Source organism: Hemiscyllium ocellatum, chromosome 7 (assembly GCF_020745735.1).
Source record: "Hemiscyllium ocellatum isolate sHemOce1 chromosome 7, sHemOce1.pat.X.cur, whole genome shotgun sequence".
NCBI classification, from domain to species: Eukaryota; Metazoa; Chordata; class Chondrichthyes; order Orectolobiformes; family Hemiscylliidae; genus Hemiscyllium; species Hemiscyllium ocellatum.
This window is the reverse complement of record NC_083407.1, coordinates 90661987-90681131: the sequence shown is the minus strand read 5'-3', so window position 1 is coordinate 90681131 and position 19145 is coordinate 90661987. Positions and strand designations below refer to the sequence as shown.

Below are 19145 nucleotides of genomic sequence, written 5' to 3'. Positions count from 1 at the left end.
AGTGGTTCCATGGTAGCTGAATAATTCAGTTAGCTGTTGTCAGGCTGATCTCATCCACAACTTGTCACATACTCCACAAACCCAACTACCAGCTGAATCTCACTTTGTAAATAAACCTTGGTGCTGGCCCATCTACAAACAGGCTTCCTCCACTGCTTAAACAAAGCAACAGTGCAAACATAACATATAAGGAGTTTCAGATCAAAAGGATTTTTAATATCTTCATCAGTAAAATTTCTTCTCACCCTAACTTTTGATGTTAGTCATTTCCTTCTCCCTCTCACCGACACACCTTATATCATCTAGGCCATGTGCTCTGGAAGAACTCTGCAATCTGCTCTGCCCCTTACTCTGTACATCCTGCTTAAACCTCACTTCTTTCACAAAGTTTTTGTTTACTTCACTCTAATCCTAAAGTCTGGATGCCCTTTTTATTGCATTTAAGATGTTTTTGTATGTTAAAAACACTAAATAAAAGTAAGTGATTGTTGATGTCTCCAGCCTCTCTGGAGGATCAGTGGGACGGGTGAAGTAATATGGAGTGAGTATTCAGTTTGCAGCTCAAGTGTAAAACTAGCATTGTGAACCCACTGACTGTTTATAAAAAAAAAAATCTGGGATATTCAATGGAAATGACAGTCAGGCAGCTTCCTCAACAGGCAGGTATTCCACATGTGTTTTAAGCCAGCTGACAACCCTGCTGAATTGAAATATGATTGAAGTTCCATACTGCTGCAACAAATGCTAAGAGCAAAACTGACCAATCCCACATCATTTTTCCACCATGTTTAAACTGTTGGATGGCCAGAGAAAAAGTATTGGGGACCTGGAACCACACCAATACCAGATGTACACATCTAAACTCAGAGCTTAAGTCTCACTGGGTTAGACTGGACTTCCAAATGAAATCTGGATCTTAAACCACAAGTGAAAAATTGGAAGTATTTTTAAGAAAGGAACGCGACATGGCTGTGAAGACATTTTACTTCCACGGCATATTTTCAACCACAAATAAATTAATTGCAAATAACTATTGACTCTAGTAAGCCGCTCAGTACTTGTTGAAATAAACTTACCTGAAGCATGGAAGGAAGGATCCACTGATAGCCACTCAGAGAAAAAAGATGGTTGAAGTGCACTGCAGTATTGATAGCTGTAGCAGCATATTGACGAAGCAATGCACTGTCTTCGGGATGAAGGATTAAAGCCCCATTAAAGACATTCAGGAAGAGCATAATCTCATCTCCCCAGGGAAATTCGCTGGGCATACCCAAAAACATCTCCTCCAATAGTTTGATCCACATACTCTTGTGAAGGGTATCAAGTCCAAATAATTCTTTACCTGACAAAATGATAAAAGATTTCACCTTAATGTCTGGCATCTCATCCTGAAGATTATTTTATCTTAACTTCTGAAATATTGATGAACAAAAGTATTGAGTGCACAAATGGCAACTAGTACAAATAGCTGTGGTCTTTTATGGTGATGTCTCTACCTCTCAATCAAAGGTCCATATACAATTTCTCCCGAGATATACAATAACACATTTGAACAGGTAGGTTAAACATATCAGACAATACCGTAAAAAGCATTAAGTCCTACAATGAGATCAGGACCATCCCTAGCTGATGCAGGGTGACTATTTTGTGTCTTGCGATTTTGCGGCTCACACACTGGGATTATAGACACCCGAGAGGAGCGAAAGCCAGGGCTGGAATCGCAGAGTGAGATTTGGTCCGGGGGTGGGGTGGGGGGGTGGGGGGGGGGTCCCACACCCTCATCCTCTGAATGACATAAAATGAGAATGAATCTTAAACTTTAAAATAACAGGGATCTTTGAGGATGCAAGAAAGGGAGGTGCTTAAAAGGGACACCCTTCGATGAGAAAGTAAAAATCTGAAATTCACCATCCTCCATTGATGTCTATCAGCTACAGCACACAAAAGCACTGTTAGTTGTGAAGTAGAATGGAGTACTAATCTCTCACCCACTGTCTACTACTTCCATCCCCTAGATGTGCTTTGCTCCCAAATTTGGAAGTCAGCAAAATGTCTGCTCAGTTCTCCTGAGTGGCAGTAATAGACTACATAATTGGGCATTAGACCACCTACCACTCACTCCCCCTCCCATTCCGCACAGACCCAAAAACAGCTTTGTGACATGAATGTGTCAGCATCATGACTGCTACTCTCCCCAATTTCCAGGCTTTCCATCTCTGCGCCCCCTCCCCCTCCCCACCCTTCTGAGTGGAATCTAAAATTCTGCCCCCAACTGTGCAAAGGATTGCACTTCTTTCTTTCTAATGTAATGTTTGGGTGCTGCAAATATAAACCATAATTTCCTCTTATTTGTAAAAGCCAAATCTCTGAAGAGGTGTCAATTCTTGCCTCGGAAAAAGATGATGGACTGAAAAATCAAGATATGCTCCACATTAACACAACATAATCCATACGGTACAAACATACTTTGGAGTATGCAGCATTAACATGGGAGCCTGAGATTTGAAAATATAGTGCTGTGGACTTGCATCACCCTCTGGTACAACTGTGCCAATTTTCACTTTCATCATCAGGGTAAATCACTTCAAAATAGAGGCTTAGTGCCTTCCTGCTTTCTTAACTCCAACAAGAGGGCAGTGATATTTTGAAAGCATTTTGTTGTCTGAAGGAGTTGCCAATTTCCTTTAAAATGCAAGCTGGGTCATAGGGCTCTGATTCCAATTTTAACCACATTGTGTGTTCTTACAGAAATAACCTGGGCCACTGGTATCCTTAGATTTCCACGGACTGTGATCACGACCCTCATTGGGTGGTTGATGGTATCTGCTGACGGTCAATACTGGGTGAGCCCCATACTGAGACTGGTGACCCAACATCATACCACAGGCATGGATGTCTAACCAACATATTTCAACCAGCACTATCAGTTTGGGTAAACTCATTGAGATTGATGTAATTTGGTTAAGTAATAATTTCCCCAGACAAGGTCGTTCATTGTTACAACCAGCAACTGTTGAGTGTTCTTAAACCACGTGTGAGAAAAATTTCAGAGGCTGGTTTAGGATAAGGCGCAGTGCCCTTATCCAATCCCACACAAATTCACTCTGTTACGTGTTTGTTTGAAAGCATTCAGTTAAAAGCATTCGTGGGCGGCACAGTGGCACAGTGGTTAGCACTGCTGCCTCACAGCGCCTGAGACCTGGGTTCAATTCCCGACTTAGGCGGCTGACTGCGTGGAGTTTGCACATTCTCCCCGTGTCTGCGTGGGTTTCCTCTGGGTGCTCCGGTTTCCTCCCACAGTCCAAAGATGTGCGGGTCAGGTGAATTGGCCATGCTAAATTGCCCGTAGTGTTAGGTAAAGGGTAAATGTAGGGGTATGGGTGGGTTGCGCTTCGGCGGGTCGTTGTGGACTTGTTGGGCCGAAGGGCCTGTTTCCACACTGTAAGTAATCTAATCTAATCTAAAAGTTTCAGCATCTCGTGAAAAGTTACATTACCTTGAGGATCAGCGAACAGTGAAAATTCTGCATCAACTGCATTTCGAGGAAATGATGGAAGCCTGAGAAGATCCTCTTGCAACAAGGATACATGGGATTGCTTGTGTACGGAAGGTATGTGCTGCGTAAGTGACATCAGAAACATTACCCGACCGAGCTCCTCCAGTTTCCGAGTAAAGACCTATATTAGAAAATAAGTTTATGATCTTGAGAGAGATTAATATGCACTTTCAGTAAAACCATTATTCTTTGAATGTGGTCTGGATCACCGAATCACAGAAAAACTATCAAAAAGAGAACCATTAGGACCATACTGGCTCCACATTCCTTGTAAATGTGCCTGATTTGGCTTCAGTCGCCATGTGCGTGATACATACTATGTTTTAAGTTATTACAAGAACCAGTAACTGGAAAGGCCACTCGGGTGGATTACAGTTCTCAAAACATTGAAAGACCACGCGTTGCTCTGTCAGCAAGTTTGTGAAGACACAGAGCTGCCGGAAACCTTCAGTTTCAAGTACACAGAACTGTGCAGTAAATGGCAATTAAAAAGCTTTTAAATAATTGACTGCACCGTGATGGAACAGCAGTAACAGTGCAGTGTCAGAAGATGCTCAGGCAGCAGGGATTTTAAAAAGTTCTTTCTGATTTGCCTGCATTTTCTTCTGGCCTTCCTGCGGAATTATGTGCAGAGAGCGGTGCTAACACCCTAGGCTAACGGATGTCCCAACTGAAAAATCACTTCCCCAAAAGAAGCCTCTACAGTGGCATTAGTCTTTATTGTACTGCAAGAGAGAAAGTAAACCAGAATAATCACGAAACATTAATAGCCATTTGGTTGCACAGATCAAGAGGACATTCAACCACTTCTTCCATCCAACCACCCCCTTCTCCAATTTTGTCAGTGAAGAGGAAGGTGTAAACAGGATCATTTGCAGCAAGAAAACCTTGCTGAGATGTCCTGGTTGTTTGTACTAAGTGGTTTTACAGACAACAGCCCTCTTCACATGGGGCTCCTAAAAGACTCCTCACCTTCAACAGCTGTGAATAAATAAATAGCACATCCTTTGCACAAATATACTTTAACCTGACAAACTGTGCAAAGAATTGCAAGTTAAATCTCAAATGTCTTTTTCCTTACCTGTTTCTGGATCAGTTCTTGCCCTTTTGCAGGAAGCATATGGACAAGGTTTAACTGTGGTGAGACTGATCGCCGAAATGGATAAATATCTCGTACGTACGTCTGTAAAAAGAGTTGAGCCACAATGTACAGAACATCTTCATATACTGTGACTATATATACAGTGTATGGTGAAGATTTTAGCCATATACTCAGAGAATATCCCATATTTATGCGAGTTATCTTAGCACAGCATTCTCCAAGGCAATGCCTCTACTAATCAATGTACACTTTTTAATATTCATTCAGGGAATGTAAGCTTCACTGGTTGGGCCAGCAAGTTTTGTCCATCTCCAATTGCCTTTCAGAAGGGCATGGTATACAAATGTTTCATGTATGCACAATGCTGTTAGGGAGGGAATTCCAGGATTTTGATCCATTATCACTCAAGGAATGGTGCTATCTTTCCAAGTCAGGATGGTCAGTCACTTGGAGGGGAACTTGCAAGTGGTGGTATCCCCTTATATCTCCTGCCCTTGTCCTCTAGATAGTGACAGTCATGAGTTTGGACAGTTTAAGGATTCTTGTTGAATTTCTGTGATGTATACACTGTCTTCTACTGAGCACAAGTGTTGGAGGGAGTGAACAATATGGATGTGGTGCCAATCAGGTGGGCTGCTGTGTCCTGGAAGATGTCACGTTTTGGAGTGTTGTTGCAGCTGCACTGCACCCTCTTTACTTTTTATCTCTTAGACAGGCTAAAGAGAGTCAGAAGTCACTTGTTGCAGGATCCCTAGCTGCTGAACTGGTCCTGTAGCCACAGTATTTAGCTGGTTGGTCCAGTCCAGTTTCTGACCAATGTTGATAGCCAACCAATCAGTCTTCTTTCCCTGGGCAGCGTAAATGTTATGTTTCCTTTATGTTGGCATTTCTTGAAAATTGTCCTGATGAGTACAAAGCAAAAAGCTGTGACAAAATGTACTTACTCAAATTTGTCTTTGCTATCTCAAAATCGACTTTGTATCCCATGTAGTTCACTTTTCAGATATACCTTATAGCATGTGGGAAACATATTATTTCAATGATAAATGTTTGGCCAATTCACTCTGTAAAATTTGAGAGTTGTTCTTCTCTTTTCAATGTCTTTCCTCAAGCAGAATTTGGTATCTAACATTTGTGATACACAATATGTCAGTGTCTTACTTTCGCATAATGTATCAGGTTCCAACGCTTATCCATCAAAAAGTAGTGGTTTGACTGAGCTTCAGGAATATTAAAAAATTCCAAGCACTCCTAGAAAGAAATAACGCAACAAATTCAGGAATGGGAACCTATACAAACCATAGGCAAAGACAATACAGTGAATCCTTTCTAAGTTCAGAATGTGTTATCTTGTTAATTTGTCTGATTTATGTGACAAACATACAACAGCACAGCAGTATATCGAATATACTGCAATACAAAGGCAATGGCCAAAGAATAGATTTTAACACTAGCAATATACTACTCTTTCCAAAATAGATAATGATACACTTTATCTGATTAAGCAATTAAGTTGCACAAAAATGGTAACAGATTCTGTTATGCCAAGGATCAGTATCAATGAAGATAATAACGAAGAAATGACAGTCAGTTAACATTTCGAAAACCTTTTAAAAATTGTCATTTTTTTAATGCCAGAATTTGTTTTATTCAAATACAAGTTGGCTAAAATGTTTTGCTGCTGTAGAATTGAGGAGAAAGTGAGGACTGCAGATGCTGGAGATCAGAGCTGAAAATGTGTTGCTGGAAAAGTGCAGCAGGTCAGGCAGCATCCAAGGAACAGGAGATTTGGGTCATTGCTGTAGAATTGGGTCATTTTATGGCAAGGTAGGGATCCCTGCTTATCATAATGATGCATTCTGAGCCTCAGCTGAAATTTTGGCTCAGAGTTAAATAATTTTATTAGCTGCCCTGGTCTCTTCTGGTGAAGGGGTTGTGGGGTGGGGACGGACAGAGTATGGAGGCAAGGGAGGATCTGACACATTTCGCTTCATAGTGCGGCCACTTCAACTAAAAATATTGCTTCAATGTTGTTTCAACATTGGCACTTTTGTTCACATGATTAAATGCAGAAAGATTCATTCAGGAAATCTGTGCTTCCTTCAAAATTGACTTGTTGGGACAGATTTCTAAGATGTACCAAGATTCCAGCGGCCTTTAAAAATGGGAAGTGGGACTGTGATCCTCACCCCATTTCTGATGGGTCCTAATTTTGCTGGGCATGGGGTAGAGTTTGATAAGCAAAAGAAATAGGGGCCAGAAGGGACACCCACTTACGGGAAATTCAATCTCAACAAGGCTACCTGAACTCAGTGCTGAGTCTACACACAAAAGAGTGCAGCCTTATCCCAGTGGAACTTACAAATCATAGAAGGGTCTTAAATGTTTTTGAAGGTAGATATGGTCAGTTAAATTGTCAAATAATTTTAATGTCTCCTCCTTTTAAAAATACAAAATAAAAACTGGCAGCCTGTGTCTGAACACAAAAAAAATCTGTTGTCAATATTTCAAAAGCTGTTTTCAGATATAACCAGAAGTTTTATTAATATTTGGCTGTTTTTCACAACTGAACATTGTCACTGTTTGTTAGGTTGTCACAGTTTGATTGTCAGCTCAAACAGGTAATTAAAGGATTACTTGTCTTTGATGTGAGGTCTTGCATCCAACTGCTTGTTTTGATAAGGGATTAAGTTAAAAATCACACAACACCAGGTTATGGTCCAATAGGTTTAATTGGAAGCACACTAGCTTTCGGAGCGCCACTCCTTCGTCAGGCACTCCAAAAGCTAGTGTGCTTCCAATTAAACCTGTTGGACTATAACCTGGTGTTGTGTGATTTTTAACTTTGCATTCCCCAAGTCCAACACTGGCACCTCCAAACCATGATATTTTAATGTATTGCATGGGATTTTGTGAATGAGTGCTTTTGTATAGTGAAATGTGTATTTAGATGCTTAAAGTTTTATTTTGTTTCATCTCAGGCCATAATGAATATTGGGTGAATTAGCATGGAAAATGTCAGGGCAGGACATGATGAGTTAGGACATGTGTTGGCATTAACTTGCCATAAGCGCTGGTAGGAGAATAGCTGGTGAAGGTCATGAATTGGAATGTGTTCCCATGTGTGGGTAGAAGTGGGAGCTGGGAGCTAATGTCTGACAAAACAATTGGATGAAGTCCCAGTAAACGCAGTGTCCCAGTTAGCCTAAGGCCCTTTTAAACAGCCCCGAGTGGCACATGCCAGTCATTGTTTTGTCGTGAATATCATGAAATCGTGGTAATTTTTCAAACTTGAGCTACCTGCCTCAGTAGCAAAGAAAAATCAGCCTGTTCTTTGATTGGCAAAGTAACCAGAGTCAATGAGAGAAAATACTTTGTGCGAAGAATGGTTATGATTAGGACACATTGCCTGATAAGTGTTGGATACAAAATGGACACAAATACATATAGCAACCCTCTAAAAGGAATATTTCAGGTAGCAACAAATACAGAGACATGAGGGAAACACAACGTGGGTTCTGCTGAATTTCTTTGCAAAGGGCAATATTTTCACACAGGGTGGTTCGTATGAGAAATAAATTTGCCAGAAGAAGTGTTAGATGCAGGTACAATTACAACACTTAAATAACACCTGGATAGGTTCATGAATGGGAAAGGTTTAGAGGGATGTGGGCCAAATGCAGGCAAGTGGGATTAGGTTAGTTTGGGAAACTTGGTCAGCATGGCGTGGTTTGACTGATGGGTCTGTTTCCATGTTGTATGACTCTTAAAGAGCTAGGACAGACCAAGTAGCCTCTGCTGTTTAGATTAGATTAGACTCCCTACAGTGTGGAAACAGGCCCTTCGGCCCAACTGACCTTCCGAAGAGTAACCCACTCAGACCCATTTCCCTCTGACTAATGCACCTAACACTATGGGCAGTTTAGCCTGGCCAATTCACCTGACTTGCACACCTTTGGACTATGGGAGGAAACCAGAGCACCTGGAGGAAACCCACGCAGACACGGGGAGAATGTACAAACTCCACACAGACAGTTATCCGAGGCTGGAATCAAACCAGAGTTCCTGGCGTTGTGAGGCAGCAGTGCTAACCACTGAGCCACCATGCTGCTATTCAATGATTCTACAAGATGCCACAGACAATGAGTATTTCTGGCATCCAACATGGTTATGTTATGAATAACAAAAAAATATATTGGAGAGGTACTCTTATCTTCTGGATACTCACTTACATGTTTTTAAACTTCAAAAGGTTAGTTAAATGGTTGAGGAAATAGCAGTAAATTTAATGAGTTTAATTATTATAGAATCTCTACAGTGTGGAAGCAGGCCATTCAACCCATCGAGTCCACATCAACCCTCCATACCCCATTTCACCTAGACCCACCTTATCCCAGCAACCCTGCACTTCCCATGGCTAATTCACCATGGCACATCCCTGGACACTGCGCATTTCAGCATGGCTAATCCACCTCAGCTGCAGGAGAAACCCAGGCAGAAATGGGGAGAATATGCAAACTCCACACAGACAGGTTGTCTGAGGGTGGAATCAAGCCCATGTCCCTGGTGCTGTGAGGCAATATGCTAAGTACTGAACCAACATACCTAGTTATTCAGTTTGAGAGAAAGATCATGAGGAGCCAAAGCAAAATAAAGGATACTAGTCTAAAGCAGATACAGGAGTAGAGGGGCCTGGGTGTAAATGTGCACCAATCATTAATTGCAACAGTACATGTTCAGACAGCAGTTATTTAAAAATGCAATACCTTAAACTTTGTTAGCAAAGGCATAGCAAGGACATTATAAATAAAACTCTGGTTTGGCTTAACTTGCTTATTGTATCCAATTCTGGGCACTACATATCAGGAATACTACAAAGAAAGCATGCAGAAAAGATTCTGAAGTTGAATTATTATCTGAAAAGGCAAAATTGCAGGGCTATAGGTAAGACAGGGAGTAATTTGAGGAGTTAGTGTGGTGGTAATATTACTGGATTGATAATTCAGCTTTGCGAATACAGCAGCTGGACAAATTTATATTTAATCAATGAAATGTGGAATTATATAGCAAGCTACAGTAACGTTGACCATGACAATTACTGATGATTGCTGTAAAGACTCATGGTTCACAATGATCCTTTTGTTAAACTGTTCTTCCTTACCTGGTCTGCCCTACATGTGACTCCCAAACCAAAGAGATATAATTGATTCTTAACAGTCTGCTGAAACAGCTCAGCAACTCTGTTCATGGGCAATTAGGGATAGGCGAAAACTTTTGGGAATGTCAGTGGTGCACACATCCCATGGAAGAATAAATACAGTACTTTTACAGAAAGGCCACCACAGGTGTGATGGGCAAATGCCTCCTTCTGTGCTATGACATCTTTTATAATGGCATACTACATGCAATTAAAACTTTAGCTGGCAAATGTTGTTTTAGAATGCTCGAAGCTGTTAATTAAAAATATGTATGCATTCTGTAAATTCCAGGTAACATGCAATAATTAATATTTTAGAGAGAGAATTGGCTAAATTATTAGCATTTCATACTGTTGACAGAAAGCCTTGAAAATAGCCACTATTTTCCTTTATTATTGGACCTATAATCTGTTCAACATTTGTCTTGTCTTCCTTTCATTCTTATTCCAAGAACTGAACACACCATGAACAATCGTTCTTCACAGATTCTATTCTCCACTGCCTGTCTGGAAGAGAGGCCAGAGCACAATTTAACATTTCATGCCCATGTCATTTCGGGTCTTTCCTGTGCATGTTTTCCAGGTGTTATGCCATGAATAATCTCCAAACACTCTCTTCCTGTTTGCATCAAATTATATAATTTTCCTAGTATCATTGCCATAAGAAAGTTCCTCTTAACATCACTCGCCCAAATTGTTTGTCCTCTTGGTTATCTGTGACACATGTAATGTTGGACTGACTGCTTTCATTTCAAATGTGCTTGGTCAAACCTCATTATCTCTTGGGGGCTCAGCATTCACAGCTATACATCGTATTTGGCCACACAATGGCTTTCAGAAGGGCTCTTAACATTCACAAGAGATGGAAATTGTGATTTTTTAAAATATGATTATGACCGACATAAATCACAGAAACATAAATTAAAAACAGAAAATGCTCTTAAGCACCTGACAGAGTAGAATTGAATGACTAATAAATTTTGGCATAAATACATGTCTGTAAGAAGTAAATGATTATAGAGTTAGAAACAACACATAAAAGACATATTATATTGATGAAGTAAACATATTAATAGACATGCTTTCAACAATACATCTTAGCAACAGGCGTGCCCTTATAAAAGTAAAACACACAGAGCAGATGTTCATTATATTGCATATACATATTAAGAACCTTACATTTATGTGATGTAAACACATTAATATTAAAATATTAAGTCACCAGAAAAAAATAAATTACTCAAAAATAAGCGCGGTCTTTTTACCTTGAGAACAGCTTCAAACTGTGTATCCTCATGAACAGGAAGTTGCGTTGGAATATCACATTCATTTTGTCCATGGACAACTAAAGTCTTTGTGCCTGGAGCGACAATGAGGTCCTACATTTAAATAGTTCTCTAAACTGATTACGTCAACATTTCCTAATCAGCCACCAAATCAAAAAGACAAATCAAACTCATCAGCATTTTCGGACAGTACATTTAACTCTCATGTGACCTGATGCCCACAAACCCACAGTGATTTGTACCTTGATAACATTTTATGTCTTTTTTTTAATTGACACAGTGCTAACTCTTTCACATCCCAGTTCTAACAGAAATGCTGCCAGTCCCCATTCAGCACAACAATCAGACTTCCAGAAAACAAATTAGGAAGCGTAGGCCATTCAGTCCATCATGCCTTCTCCACCATTTCTTAAGATCATAACAGATTCATTTGAGGTCTCAACTCTGCGTTCCTGCCTATGTCCAAATATATTTGTTCACAAAGAATCTTATTCTGCCTCCAGTGCTCTCTGGACAAGAGTGTTCAGCAGATTCACCATACTGTACAGAAAGAACTCATCAGCATCTCCCTTTCCTTATTTTTAAGTTCCTTCTCCCAGGTCTAGTCTCTCCCATGAAAAGAAGTATCCTTTCAGCATGAATTCTGTCAAGTCCCTTCAGGATCTTCTATGTTTCAGTAAGATCAGCATTCATTCTACTGAACTCCAGTGGTTGTCAGCCCTACCTGTTCAATCTTTCCTCAAAAGGTAATACCTCATCTCAGTCAGAGTATTGTGTAGAACAAATACTTTAGGAGTGACATTTCAATTCTTCTAAATCTGCCAAGGATCACCATTGATGCAGGGGAGGCCTATGCAAGAGTTCAATGCCTGCAGATTCTCTCTGAGCAGGGCAGGAACAGCACTCCAACATCATGACTTCAACATGAAGGAGAGCTGTGTGTGGCAGACAGGGATGCTGTTGTCAGGTTAGGAAATTCAAATTACTGCAGAATTTAACTGCAGTGCTCCATTACTTTTGTCTTATCTCTGTGATGCCCTCAGCCACAGACTGGCGACGTTTAGAGTTAAAGAAACCAGGAACAAAAGGAGGTCTTTTGTCTCTTCAATCCTGTACTGCCAATCAATGTGATCATGACTGAGGCTCTATCTCAATGCCAGATTCTTGCTTTCTCCTGACATACACTTGAAACCTTTAGAATCCAAAAATGCATCTATTCCACAATTTCATCTGCTTCACAATACCATAGGCTACCAGGTTAGGAAGGGAGAAGGCTGGTGATGATGAGATCCATCTTGCAGTGCAGCACAATGAGGATCCGATGGTGATGGGCTGAGAGCGGAAGGTTGGTGAGGAAGGCAAATGTAGTTTAGTGTTGAGGGGAGGATTGGTGGAGGCGGGCAGTGGAGTGGAGGAGGTTTTTATGGTCAGATTATTGGACTTGGAGAAAAGACTCCTGATAAATACATAATGCTATAAAAGACATTTTTCATAGGGATTCAGCCTTACTCCTTTTTTTCTTCCAGCTTTTGAGGACCCCAACATCTTGCAAATTGGTTAGCTGTAGAAAAAAAGTGACTACCAAAATGAAAACAGATGGTTTTAGTGTGTGGAATTGCCTTCCCTAAACAGCAATGGAGTTTGGGTCATTGAATTGTTACAATAATAGCAAACATGGACTATCAATATTTAATTCTCTTCTTCTTCGTTTAATACCGAAGAATTTAATGGATTGAATTTTAAAGGGGGACTAATACTGGCCTAGAATGGTTGCTGTGATCACCTGACCACAGTTTGAGTTAGCCCCAGAGAACCCAGTCAGAACACAGTGCGTTGAAATTGCCATCTCATATACAGACGTCGAAACCAGACAACTAAATCAGTGTTAAGAAATTTGCACCACCTGTTTAACTCACACTTGATCGATAAGTTTGCATATTCAGAGATGAAAGATTACCTGCAGAATTTCAGCATGGAAAAACAATGGAGCTAGACTCAGGAGTATTCAAATAAACCATATTCCAGTAGTGTGCTGGGCAGAGCAGAGAAAGAAGAATATGGATTCATAACATCAGAAATTGTAAATCTTGTTGTCTATCTGTTTCTCTTGTTTTCTGAGGTCAGTGACCAGTGAAAAAGCAACTTGAGAAAGTAACCACATGCACAGAATTCCATGATTTTTACAAGTTTCATTATTGCTGACCAAACAAGATAACTGCTAAACAGGTACAGAATCTGGTTATATTCTCATAACATCTGAACTCCATGAAATTTAAACTAAATCATTACTTATCTTCCTGCTTCTATGAGATACACGATGTGCTGATGCCATTGTTGGGCTGGGGTGGTAACAGTCAGAAGTCACATGACACCTGGTTTTAGGCCAACAGGTTTATTTGAAATCACAAGCTTTCAGAGCTTCACCTGATCAGTGGCCATGGTCTGAAAGCTTGTGATTTTAAGTAAACCCCGTTGGACTATAATCTAGTGTCATGTGGCTTCTGACTCATAGTAGATACAGTCACCTCTTCTTTTTAAAATGGATTCCTCTGCTTAACTGTGCTTGATGCCATGCTTTATTATTTCTTTTGTCTCAAGTAGCATGCGATAAGTTTCCTCTTTCTTTCATGTAAGACAGCCTTGGAATTGGCTCCTTCACTTTGATTTAATAAATTTTATTTGAATTGTCATAGCTGTGTGCTTAAAAAAAATTTAAAACATTGTTCCAACCAACCTAGAAGCATTAAAAAGGAAATTGATTCAAGCCAAATGAACAGGCCTACAGTTTCCTGTCCAAATTTCAACTTGAACAAAGACAAGTAAATAAACTGAAAGTTGCTTCAAGTATAATAAATCTGCTATAATACTTTATTTCTGATCAATCTTAACCATTTCATTTGCCACAAAGTTTTATGCAGTACATTTTTTGATGTGGATATTGGTTCAGCATTTCAGAAGTGATTGTGATGTACAGACGAAATAGCAATGAGCTCAATATGTTATCAACCATTTCACAGTCTAGGGTTAAATCACAGCTTGCACTTAAAACAGGCACTTTCTTATAACTTCAATGGATTCACATAAAGGATGAAACATTATTGATCATAGTTGGAAATAAGTAGGAATGTGGATCCAAACTTCATCAATGCTTAGTGCAGCCCTTGGTTGCCATAAAAAATAGGAACAGAAATAGATTGTCCAGCCCCTCAAGCCTGCTCCAGCATTCAACAGGATTATGGTTCATCCGACATTCCTCACGTCCACTTTCCTGCATTTTCCCCACAACCTTCAATTCCCCAAATGATCAAGAATCTAACTGTCTATCTATCTCAGCCTCAAACATACACAAAGATTTTGCCCCCATAGCAAGACGTTGCAAAGACTCAACACAGAGAGAAGAAATTCCTCCTCAGCTCAGTCTTAAATTGGTACCCCTTACTCAGATACACTCTCCCATGAGAGGAAACATCCCCATAACATTTATCCTGACAAGCTAATTAAGAATCCTATATGTTTCAATTAAATCATCTCTCATTCTTCTAAACTGAGTCGCAACATGTTTAGTTTTGTTAATAAGATGATCCCTCCATATTGGGAATCATTGTAGTGAACATTTTCTGAGCCAGTTGTGCCCTTACCTGGCATAGAGGCTGTAACCAGCAGTTTGACTTCACACTGTTCCTTTTTCATTGTCTGTTTGAGGTCTTTGAAGAAAAGTCCTTCGACATAACCAACAACCTCCCACAGGAAGGTGACAGTGGCTGAGATTGCATCCATGCCCCATTCACAAGGAGTGCGGACAAAATACATGATCAGACCAACCTGAAATGCAACAGAAAAGTGCTGCAGACCAACAATATATTTCAGTTTTGGTGTGTAATACAAATCTGCACAATCAAAATAGGAAGTGCCCAACATATGTTCATGCTCCTACATAGGCCCCTTCCCACACTCAAAGCTTTGTTAATACTTTTTACAAGCAATGGGTAAAAACAATTTAAAGCAAATTAAAACCATGATGGATGGTGTTTCTTGTTTTGCCCCCAGGAGGTTCAGAGATGGGGAGAGAATTTATTTAGATGGGATTGTGGCAAGTGGAGATCATGCAAACTTTCTATTTCCACCCAATTAATTCTGCCTGTGGATGGCCTTCCTACCCCATTACCAATTAATGCCCAAATAAGTGCCGAAACCGCAATCACTGGGATTAAGTGCAATGTACAGGCCTGTTGCTGTACAGTGAGTATGGACAAACCTGTGCACGTTGCTTGTGATGTCACAGGGAGGAAGGGTCCACTTGGCCAAGACAGATCCCACACTGGGAAGCAGGAGGAGGGTAAGATTGGAAGAGTGATGGGAAGACTGCTGCTGAGAGTCGCTCTTGCCTTTGTGGCTGAACATCATCTAACCCACCCCCACCATCCCTGCCCACCCCTTCTCTGCAAAAACATTGCCAACCCATGATCCACAGCCAGGAAAACACTAGTGACCTAGTTCCAGGGCTCCAGTGAAGATCTAGGCCTCAGCTGGATGTCTCTTCTGCAGCAACCATCCTGTCCTCAATGGAGTTGCTGAGCTAAAGTAGCCTCTGGTTGGCTACTGGCTCGCAGTGTGCAATATTTCTGCCATTCCAGGATTCTTGATCCCACTGCTGATCTCTGACCTCATGATTGTCATGTAATATGGGAAAGCCTTCCCAGGGGATGTAACAGTGGTCTATCGTTGTCTCTCCAGACTCCTGTTTCCATAAAACTCCCGCACCCCATCCTCCCCCACCCCCACCCCAAATGTAATGTGACACAAGGCAGGAGTAATGCTCACCAGGTAGTTGAAGAGAATGTGGGAGGTTTGAGCTGGCATATCTCCAATATTTAACAACAGTTTTCGCAGCATGTAAATCAGTTCATCCTAGGAATAATAAGGAACATTTCACAAAAAGTGAAAACCTACTTAATTTCTTAACTTAATGATAATTTCAAATTACTTATTAAAATAGACAAAATAATCCAAAATTCTGTCTCGAGACTTTATTTGAATATGTGCGTTATCAGCAGTTATAGAAGTCTATCCATTACAATTAGAACGCTATCCCAATGTGTTTTATGAACTTATTAGTCACCAAATTCCATACTATTGGAACGTAAAAGGCTGCCGTACAAAATTGAAGCTTTTGTAATAAATGGGTCAGCATCACTTGGATAAAAATATTAGTCTAAGAGTAGAAAGCTGCCAGCTGTGATAAATTGCTATTTTTCAGACTGGGATGGTAGACAATGATATTCCCCAAAATTTGACTTTATTTTATTTATTATTGTCACATGTACTCAGGTACAATGATAAGTTTTGTTTCGTATACAGTACAGGCAGATCATACCATACAGTTAAAGCTCATACTTTGTATTGGATTTACCTGTGATTTGTTTACCCATTCTGTCCTGATGCAGTCCAGTGATGTCTACTTTATTGTCTGCCACACCTCTAAGTTAGTATCATTAGCAAATAAGCATTAGGGCAATAGAACATAGTGAGGAATACAATGTTACAGCTGCAGAGAAGGTGTATAAGGAATGAGGTCAACATTAAATTTAACATTTGAGGGGTCCATTCAGAAGTCTAAAATTAGCGGGGAAGAATCTGTCCTTGAAGTTGTTGCTATGTGTATTTCAGCTTTTGTATCATCCGCTCGACAGAAGAGGCTGGAAAATATTAATATCGGGTGGGAGGGATCTTTGATTCTGTTGGCTGCCTTTCCAAGAAGCCAGAACTATAGTTAGAGTCAGCGCTTGAACTAGTGATTTTAATAAAAGTACTTATTGGATATCAGATTACAAAGTGAAGTTTCAAAATTTGCTAATGATACTAACTTAGAGGTGTGGCAGACAATAAAGTGGACATCACTGGACTGCGTCAGGACAGAATGGGTAAACAAATCACAGGTAAATCCAATACAAAGTATGACCTTTAACTTTTGTCAGAAGGAATAGTGAGAGGCAATGAAGATATAATGGCACTCTGCTTAAGAACATGCAGGGACCTGTGGTTCAAGTCAACAGACTTGAAATGAGAAGGATATTAGTAGTTAGTAAAGCAGACATTATCATCAGCTTCATCATTGGAGTTATTGAGCACAAAAACAGGAAAGTGATGCTGAACCTTAAAAAATGCTCGGTAGTTCGATCACATTTAAAGTATTACATCCAGTTATGATGATGTGAAGATCCTTGAGAAGGTGCAGAGAAAAGTTAATGGAACTGTTCAAGGGGCAAATAATTTGAGCTACAAATTTAATTTGGTAATCTGGGATTATTTTGCTTGAAACAAAAAAAATTGAGGGGAAATCTCTTACAGATGTATGAGGTTAGAATGGATTTAAATTTGGCGGACAAAGAAAAGCTTTGTTCATTAGATGATGGAAAAAAGGCTAAAGGAACAAAGATTTAAAGTTCTGGAAAGGGTTACAGAGGGATTTGAGGAACAATTTTTTTATGCATTTGAGTGACAAAGATTTGGACCTTGCTGTCCCTGGGCACAATGGAAGTGGAGATTATCAATGATTTTAAAAGGTATTGTGATTAGCACTTGAGAGAAATACACTTTCAGGGCTTGCAGACACAGTGAAGGATTTGAGCTGACTAGATCTATATTTATTCGAAAGTGAGATCTATTGGTCTCAAGGAGAGGCAAGATATTAAAAAGTAGCACTTCAGCAAAATATCAATTGATAACATTATTCAAGTATGCAAAAAGGGAGATGGAGTATTCTAAGTATTTGCTGGCAACACACAACCTTGACCAATTCAGCAAACCATGGACAGGTTCTTCATAAAAATTAATGGATAAAAAATCAAGAGATATCAGCCCACCATTTTCTAATGCCTAGGTGATGTTACTTATTGCCACTGTGGGCTCAAACTTTATCTTATGGTCTAAATTCTGCACCAATAGTGTTGTACAACATAATTTTTAAACATGCTTAAAAATCAATCTGTTTTAATTAATGTATATATTATTTAATATTAACATGCCATAATGTTGGTTTAGCACTTAATATTTAGTGTGGTCTTTGAATTAAATTATCTGCTCCTTCCAAACCCATAGTTTTCAAACAAACAGACTAGCAACAATGAATTTTAAGTCTTTAGGTTGCCTGGGATTTAAAGCCTCGGTTCTCTGGTCTTTCAATTGGTATGGGAATATGGTTATGGAATGAATTCTACACAGTAAACATAGAATGCAAAATAAGTAACCCTGTTTGTTTCAATATTTCTGAAGTAAATCCTGTTACCTGACGATTGCTAATAGTGAGCTTCTCCAGAAAATGACGCAGGACAAGGGCGGGGTCTTCAATCAAACAGTTCCACAGCACTTGTTGTGCTACAGCACTCACTAGAAACGAGAGTGAGACAAGGACTCAATGATGAACAGACAGGAGTCATGTCATCCATTAATACACCACAGAAAGGAGGACATTGGCCCAGCCCAGTTGTGTAGGCTGGTGACCTCTACCGCTCATTGGGCTGGAATACAGTATATTGTCAGTATGAAGTCAAACAACTTGCCTACGGTCAGTTGGCATAGGAACCTCCAGGTCTACACTCCTAACAGCTTCACTTGCTAGGATATTGCCAGAGTTGGAGGTGTTGAGCTTTAGGGAGAGGCTGAATAGGCTAGGGCTATTTTCTGAAGAGTGTTGGAGGCTGAGTGGTGACCTTATAGAGGTTTATAAAATCATGAGGGGCGTGTTTAAGGTAAACAGACAAGGTTTTTTTCCCTGGAGTGGAGGAGTCCAGAACTACAGGGCATAGGTTTAGGGTGAGAGGGACAACTTTTTAATGCAGGGGGTGGTACATGTATGGAGTGAGCTGCCAGAGGAAGTGGTGGAGGCTGGTACAATTACAACATTTAAAAGGCATCTGGATGGGTGTATGAATGGGATAGGTTGAGAGGGATATGGGCCAAATGCTGGCAAATGGGACTAGATTAGGATATCTGGTCGGCATGGAC

General features: G+C 40.1%; 1 protein-coding gene across 1 annotated transcript in view; it reads right to left on the bottom strand.

Annotated features, from left to right (window-relative positions):
- The window catches only part of LOC132817546 (protein unc-80 homolog), a 270588-nt gene that overhangs the window by 70633 nt on the left and 180810 nt on the right, over positions 1-19145 (bottom strand). The window contains exons 37-44 of the mRNA XM_060828048.1: positions 18427-18527; positions 15963-16049; positions 14780-14963; positions 11121-11215; positions 5820-5909; positions 4638-4739; positions 3497-3677; positions 1077-1342 (exon numbers count right to left, since the gene is read on the bottom strand). Of these exons, the coding sequence (XP_060684031.1) occupies positions 1077-1342; positions 3497-3677; positions 4638-4739; positions 5820-5909; positions 11121-11215; positions 14780-14963; positions 15963-16049; positions 18427-18527 (1106 nt within the window). The remainder of the gene's footprint in view (positions 1-1076; positions 1343-3496; positions 3678-4637; positions 4740-5819; positions 5910-11120; positions 11216-14779; positions 14964-15962; positions 16050-18426; positions 18528-19145) is intronic.